Genomic DNA, 8,192 nt, shown 5'->3' on the forward strand with positions numbered 1-8,192 from the left:
CAGTGTCCAAACAACATTTTTAATAGCCAGATATGGCTTCACCGCAATAGGGATTTAAAACTATTGACAAACCATTGGAAAGCCTATAGTTTACAAAAGACATTTGAAACTTTGGGAATATTCATACTGAATTTATTTTACTAATGACAATCTACTTTCAACCTTCGATCAAATACGTAACAACTGTGGTTGTTCAAAATGAAACGGAGATCAGATTAAAACCTGCTTAGAATTACTGTAACAATTATCGACTTGTGACCTTAAGTAATGCGGAATTGCACATTGACAGCATTAATATAGTGCAGTACAGCAAAATTATATCAATGCTGCTCTTCAATTTCTGATGCCACGAAAACATACCAGCTATTTCACAGCAGCACTTAAGAGCTGGTTGTCTGCATAGCAGATAGTGATGATAAAACAAAGTTTATCTTGGAAGGGCTGGTAACTCACTTGGGCAAGAATATAGCTGAATCTATCCAATAAGAGTCCACGTACCAACAAAAAGGATAGTCGAGCTCAGAAACAGATTCAAAGCGACAAGGCATCAGAAGTACTTGCATTAATTGAAATAGTGAGTTTAACCCAGCAACATTGCTCAGTCATAATCTAAAAACCAGGCAGGGTTTCCAGGACTCACTTAAAATGTCAGAGTAGGCTACTCAGCCACTCATAGGATCATGACTGATCTAACTTTAACATCAAGCATCTGAAGTTCTGTCAGGAAGCTATGCCCAGATTTCCACCATGACATTCATGCACTATCAAGCCGCAGGTTTAACTTTTTTAAAAGATCATAGAATCAATTTTGCTTAGGGCCACTCAGATTCCCATTAAATCTTCAGCACTTAATATTAACATCTAGATCCATTTCAGAGGATGGTGGGCAGTAAACTCATTCTTAGTCAAAATACTTCCTTGAAAAACACAAACAGCACAAGAGCTGATTATAATATGGCCAATGGTCATGGTTGCCTTGTAGCTCTCAAACCCAAGTTATTTAACTTAACATACCTCTGCAGAATGCCCATAACTTTGGCTTGACTGTGCACCATAGGCTCCATAGCTGCAAAAGAAAGATGTTTAAATACACAAAAAAGTGATCACATTTTATGGACTTCTATTAAACCAAATTGGGCTGCAATCGCTAAAAATAAGCAATGGTAAGACATGAGGAATGTAAGGGTATTGGGTATTGTAACAAAAGACCTATTCAACAGTTAAATCATGTTTTCTTAGATTCCTATGTAGCCCACTACACCTGGAGCATTTCAGAATGCATGAAAAGTTACTAAAACTCCACAATTTCAGCACTGTGGCAATTTAGATCCAGATTTCAAAAGGGAAATTAATTCTGCAAGTCACCTTTAAATTATCGAAAGACATCATAATTGCAGAGTCCAACAATTTAGCCCAACGTCCCATTTTGGTTCTCAGCTTATAGATCAGAACTAATCGTAAACACAATGATTATTCAACGACACTATACCCAAGTCGCAGAGCTACACAATAAACATGTTGCTCAAATAAAATCTCAGAATTCACTTACTCCAATAAGTTTAGTCTAATGTTTATACTGTAGCCTTTCATCAGATTTACAAAAGACAAGAATCCAACTGAATGGGCACTGGCTCATTGGTGCAAATGCATTTTGTGATAACATGAAGCTTCCCCTCCAAGCCATACACCATCTTGGCTGGAACTATATTGCCACTAGAAATCCCCAACAGCACCATGGGTGCAACTATACCACATGAACTACAGCAAGGCAACTCACCATCACCTTCTGAGGGACATTAAGGATGGGTAATAAATGCTGGCCTAGCCAGCGACACATACAAGAGTAAAAAAATTAAACTGAAGCACACAAGTGTACAGTCCAGTCAGGGGTGCGTGATAGAAACAGCAAGATTATCAAAATCACTCCAGGTTTCGAACACTCAGACAATTCAACCAAAGAAACCACATCAGAAATATATCAAATTAGAAACACAAAAAAACTGGAAAATCTCACAGGTCTGGATGGCTAAAAAGCCATCGTAGAAGGGTCATATTGGACAAAAGCTTTAACTGTTTCTTCTTCGCAGATGCGGTCAACCTGCTGAGTCCCTCCGTTTTTATTTCAGATTTCCAGCATCCACTGTATTTTGCTCTTGCTTTAGTCTGAAATATTTAGCTTTTGTCAGCATCTATAGAAAGCCAAGTTCTGTGCATTTCTAGCATCTCCTGCCTTTCAAATTTCTAAACATTTTTCTTTGCACAGATAACTGGTCCTTTTAACTCCTGACATGCAAACATACCTTTGTGCTTGAGCTCCAGGCTGGCTGTAATTTCCATAATCTGTAAATTAAAAAGTGGAAAGAAAATCAACGGTTGCTTCTGCAATCTGCCCACACATCTCAAACTTGAATTTGTTCCCTTTACCCAGTTTAGTGCTCACAAAGTGAAGCTCACCCAAGAAATTGAGAGATTAAAATAGCTTTTAGTTTGTACTGCCTGCATCTTCCAATTAAAAATGAGTGAATCAACATCACCTGCCTTTCCATCAATTATAACAATAATTTGGATGTGGGAAGTAAATGTTCGATTCCCTGCTGGGTCATTGTGTGTGGAGTCTGCACGTTCTCCCCGTGACTGCGCGGGTTTCCTCCTGGTGCTCCAGTTTCCCCCCACAGTCCAAAGACTTGCAGGTTAGGTGGATTGGCCATGCAAAATTGCCCTGAAGTATCCAAAAAGGTTAGGAGGGGTTCTTGGGTTACAGGGATAGGGTGGTGCAGACTCGATGGGCCGAATGGCCTCCTTCTGCACTATGTTCTAACTGAATTGTGAAGAGCATGCAGAGACACTTCAAGAGGATTTGGAGGGGCGAAGCAAATGGGCAAACCTTTGGCAGATGGAATACAAATGAAAATAGGAGGTTACCACTTTGGTAAGAAAGGTCTTTCTTAAAATGCCAAGAGGCTGGGAAGTGTTGAACAAAGGGCCTTGGAGTCCTTGTCCACGAGTTCACTGAGTGAGCAGGTATAGGAAACAATTAAGGCAAAAGGTATACTGGCCTTTAATAAAATAGGATTTGCATATAGGAGTAAAGATACGCAATTATATGGAGCCTTGGGAGTATTGTACACAGTTCTCGTCACCTTACCCATGGAAAGATTACCCGCACTCCCACTATGGAGACGTTTACCAAACTAATTCCTGGGATGGAGGGGTTGTCCTACGAACATTTAAATAGACAGTGCCTTTACCCTTTATTCTGATGTTTAAAAGAATAAGAGTTGATCGTGTTCAAATATACAAAACTCTTACAGGGATCAACAGGGTAGATGCAAGAAGAATGCTTTCACTGTCTTTGGGGGGAGGGTCTAGAACCAGGGGACAGAGTCTCAGAAGAAGGGGCAGGCCATTTAGAGCTTGCTGTATCTTTGGAATTCTCTGCCCCATAGTCATGGCTCAGGTCATTGAGCATGTTCAAGAACTAGAGCGATAGGTTTCTATATATTAAAAACACGAAGGGATACGGGGATAATTGAGGAAAATGATGAAGTAGATCAGCCATGATCTGATTGAATGAACTTGAAGGATCTATTCCTATTTCTTATGCTGTCAAATGACAGCATGCAAGTAACCATGGTACACATTCTCTTGATTTTAAAAGCAACGGATTGAAGGTACACTGCACAAAAATAGCAGTCTCAACTAAAAGTAATTATGCAAAATAAAAATCACAAGCAGATGTTCCCTCAGCTGTCAGAAAATTATACGGCTGTTTGGATGAACAGCACCGCAGCCTCCAATCCTTCATCGCATTTAATCAGCAAGTCGCATCCAACATACATAAGTTACACATGGTAGCATTTGGTGCATTAGGGCAGATACTCTTGTCAATGGTGTATATACTGTCTGAGGATCTGGGGTCAGTGGAGGAGGTACGTTGGAGCAGTGGGAGCATCGGTCTGGTCCCCAATATGTGACAATCACCGGTTTGCCCCGGGGAGCTTGGATGGGGGGGGGTTTAAGAGTATAGCGAAGGGCGGGAATTGAGAGAATGGGGGACCTGTTCTTAGAGGAGAGCTTCCCTAGCTTGGGGGCACTGGAGAGGTTTGGGTGGGCAAGGGGGAACAAATGTAGATATTTGAAATGAAAAGAAAAATCGCTTATTGTCACAGGTAGGCTTCAAATGAAGTTACTGTGAAAAGCCCCTAGTCGCCACATTCCGACGCCTGTTCTGGGAGGCTGGTACGGGAATTGAACCATGCTGCTGGGCTGCTTTAAAAGCCAGCTATTTAGCCCAGTGTGCTAAACCAGCCCCTTTACAGGTGCAGGACTTTCTGCGCAGGCAGGTATCATCCTTCCCACTCCTGCCACTAAGGGGGACCCAGGATAGGGTAGTGTCTAGGGGATGGGAGGGAGAGGGGAGCGCCTTGGACATCTACAAAGAACTCATGGGGGCGGAGGAGATGCAGACCGAGGAGCTGAAGCGCAAGTGGGAGGAGGAGCTTGTTGGTGAGATGGAGGATGGCTCATGGGCAGACGCGTTGAGCAGAATCAATGCGACTGCAACATGCGCCAGGCTCAGTTTGATCCAATTCAAGGTGGTCCACCCGGGCCAACATGACAGTGGCCCGGCTGAGTAGCTTCTTTGGGGTGGAGGACAGGTGTGTAAAATGTGCGGGAGGACCAGCGAACCATGTTCACATGTTCTGGGCGTGTCCAAAACTTAGGGGATATTGGCAGGGGTTTGCGGATGTCATGTCCAGAGTTTTGAAAACAAGGGTGGCAATGAGTCCAAAGGTGGCGATTTTTGGGGTGTCGGAAGACCCGGGAATCCAGGAGGAGAAAGAGGCAGACGTTCTGGCCTTTGCTTCCCTGGTAGCCCAGAGACGGATACTGCTAGCTTGGAGGGACTCAAAGCCCCCGAAGTCGGAGACCTGGCAAGCTTTCTCGGACTAGAGAAGATTAAGATCGCCTTAAGAGGGTCACTGTCAGGGTTCGCCTGGAGGTGGCCAACCATTCATCGACTTCTTTGCGGAGAATTAATAGTCAGCGGGGGTGGGGGGTTAGGGTAGTGTAGAATAGGGGGTCAATTAGGCAGGTCTTGGCAGGATGGGAGTCGGTGATTGCACTATGTTTCTTGTTCTTGGTACATTGTTTTTATACTGTTGTTTGTAATGCCAAAAATACCTCATTAAAATTGTTTATTAAAAAATTGGTGTATATACTCTTACACTAGCACACTGCACTGATTTACAAATTCTGAAGACAGACACCGGAGTCAGCTCTCATCCAGTCAGCAGAATTGAACCCATTATTTTGCTGTCAGAGTAGGAAAGAGCCAGATTTACTACTATAATCAAATCAATCTCAAAATTAAAAAACACTTGCATTAAAGAGATGTTACCAGGTCACTTTTTCAAACTAAGAAACAGAAAACTTCTGATTATCTACCAGCCTCCGTGAACAGGTGCCGGAATGTGGCGATTAGGGGCTTTTCACAGTAACTTCATTTGAAGCCTACTTGTGACAGTAAGCAATTTTCATTTCATTTTATTTCAATGTACAAATTAGCTCAATGTAGAAGCAATGAATCGACATACCTTATCTGCTTTCATTGCCATCTTCAATAGATTGCACATCTTTAATAGATTGCTTATTTATAAACCAAGACCCCTCTGTTCCCCAAGTATTAACATTTTTACACCATAGCCTTTCCTATTCTTAACCTTCAATATTTATGACTCTAGATTTCAAGTGTATTTGCCACTTGTTCCCATTGGTCAGCAAGTCTTTGCAATCTTAATTTACCACCCCCAACTTAATATTGTCAGACCTGTCCCAATTACATATCAAGTATGATGATGCAACTACAACGGTGTGCTCAAATCCTACAGAAACTTGTGCAATAATCTTTATTGTCCCAAGTAGGCTTACATTGCAATGAAGTTACTGTGAAAATCCATAGTTGCCACATTCCGGCATCTATTCGCTTACATAAGAACTAGGAACAGGAGTAGGCCATCTGGCCCCTCGAGCCTGCTCCGCCATTTAATGAGATCATAGCTGATCTGTGTGGACTCAGCTCCACTCTCCGGCCCGTACACCATATCCCCAAATCCCTTTATTCTTTAGAAAGGCATCTATCTTTTTCTTAAAAACGTTTAAAGAAGGAGCCTCAACTGCTTCACTGGGCAAGGAATTCCAGAGATTCACAACCCTTTGGGTGAAGAAGTTCCTCCTACACTCCGTCCTAAATCTACCTCCCCTTATTTTGAGGCTATGCCCCCTTACACAGAGGGAGAATTCAGAATGTCCAAATGACCTAACAGCGCGTCTTTCTGGACTAACGGGAGGAAACCAGAGCACCCGGAGGAAACCCACGTAGACATGGGGAGAACGTGCAGACTCCGTACAGTGACCCAGCCGGGAATTGAACCTGGGACTCTGGCGCTGTGAAGCCACAGTGCAAATCACTGTGCCACTATGCTGTCCTAAAATAAACACTTGTTTCAGCTTTAATCCAGGAAACATACCACCCAGAAGTTCAAGACCAGCTGCTACCTCTGGCAGAAGAGTTCAGTATCAAGATTCCCCTCCTGGACTGTTGTCAAGAGTCAAATTTGATTCCGAATGCACCACTCCAAACCAATGAGATGTGAATCATAGAATTTACCGTACAGGAGACGACCATTTGGCCCATCGAGTCTACACTGGCTCTTTGAAAGAGCACCCTACCCAATCCCACACCTCCACCCTATTCCCATAACACAGTAACACTGCCCAACACTAGGGGCAATTTTGGACACTGAGGGCAATTTTAGTATGACCAATCCACCTAACCTGCACATCTTTGGACTGTGGGAGGAAACCGGAGCACCCGCAGGAAACCCCCCCCACACACGGGGAGGATGTGCAGACTCCGCACAGAGTGAACCAAGCCGATAATGGAACCTGGGACCCTGGAGCTGTGAATAACCACCATGCTACCGTGCTGCCCAAAGTGGATAGTTAGCCACTTATTTTGGCTCGTTACAATGGGAACACAACAAAGTTTAACTATATGACTGACCAAGCGTTACCTTAAACTGCAAAGGATTATATAAAGAGGTGTCCTGGCGGGCAGTTAAAGCTCTGTCCACTGGGAGGAGTTGGATGTTCAGAGTGTTGTACGGTACAGTGGGTGAATGGTATTGTCTCTCCCATCGACAGTGAACGGGGCCGCTCGCGGAGAGCAGCTTTCCCGCCCGCCCCACAACCGCTCAAAATGGCGGCCGAGTGCCCGGGATATTTGGAACTGCGTCACGCTGTTTCCCCCAGACCCGAGTGACAGGGCCTCGGGATAGAGGCAGTAAACCCGCCTCCGTCTCCCTTCACAACCCCAGCATCGCCGCCTGACTTCACAGCGCTGTGCCGCCCGGGGCGGGGGAAGGAGGAGGAGAGAGTGAGCGGGCAGTGGCTATGCCTCATCCACCCATCCTGCCTCCGCCCTCCAAAGGAGCGACAGGCGCGGGGCGGTCCGGGCTAGGCCCCAACTTCCCGGTCAGGGAGCTCCCGGATCCGGCGTGCTCGGTTACGAGGCGAGAGGCCGCTGCCACGGAAGAAAGCCGGCTTCGCTATCCCGCCTCTGTTCCTGTTCGCCACTCTTTTCTTTTCCCTTTCCTTTCCACTCCCTCCCCCCACACCGCCCTTACCGGACATGCTGCCTCCTGTGCCGAGCGCCTCTCTCCCGCCCACCGACTGATTGAGCGGCTAATGGCGGCTCGGGGACACACCAACTCCCGTCAGCTACAAGGGGGTACTCGATGTAGAGAGGCAATCGAAAAAATCAGCAAACTCCCACTGCTGGAACCGGAAACGGACTGGACAAAATATAATTATAAATACCCCGCGGGTCACCGATAAAGCGCGATTGCCCAACTCGATTGCGACAAAAAACAGATGCAATGTGTTTGGTGCCCTCCCCCAAAAACTCTGATGAGATGGTAGTTCCCGGTCTGATCCAGTTCTGGAACGGGTTAGTGTTGGGAGCACGTGATTCACTGGCCCCTCCCCCGATGGCTGAGCCACGTGTTCATGTAACACACTTCAATAAAAAGGTGTCCCCTCACTTTGGCTTCATTGAGTGCCTCAGCGTCTGGGGGCATTTCACCTCTACCCTCTTGGGGAGCGATTGCTCCAGAGAGCCTACAACTTGG

General features: G+C 45.3%; 1 protein-coding gene across 1 annotated transcript in view; it reads right to left on the minus strand.

Moving 5' to 3' along the window:
* LOC140386676 (TATA-binding protein-associated factor 2N-like) overlaps positions 1-7,861 on the minus strand; it is a 28,392-nt gene extending 20,531 nt beyond the window's left edge. Inside the window, exons 1-3 of the mRNA XM_072469219.1 lie at positions 7,689-7,861; positions 2,301-2,340; positions 1,015-1,066 (exon numbers count right to left, since the gene is read on the minus strand). Coding sequence (XP_072325320.1) covers positions 1,015-1,066; positions 2,301-2,340; positions 7,689-7,695 — 99 coding nt within the window. The 5' untranslated portion in view covers positions 7,696-7,861. The remainder of the gene's footprint in view (positions 1-1,014; positions 1,067-2,300; positions 2,341-7,688) is intronic.
* Between the last annotated feature and the right edge of the window lie 331 nt (positions 7,862-8,192).

The sequence above is a fragment of the Scyliorhinus torazame genome, chromosome 12 (genome assembly GCF_047496885.1).
Source record: "Scyliorhinus torazame isolate Kashiwa2021f chromosome 12, sScyTor2.1, whole genome shotgun sequence".
Taxonomy (NCBI): Eukaryota; Metazoa; Chordata; class Chondrichthyes; order Carcharhiniformes; family Scyliorhinidae; genus Scyliorhinus; species Scyliorhinus torazame.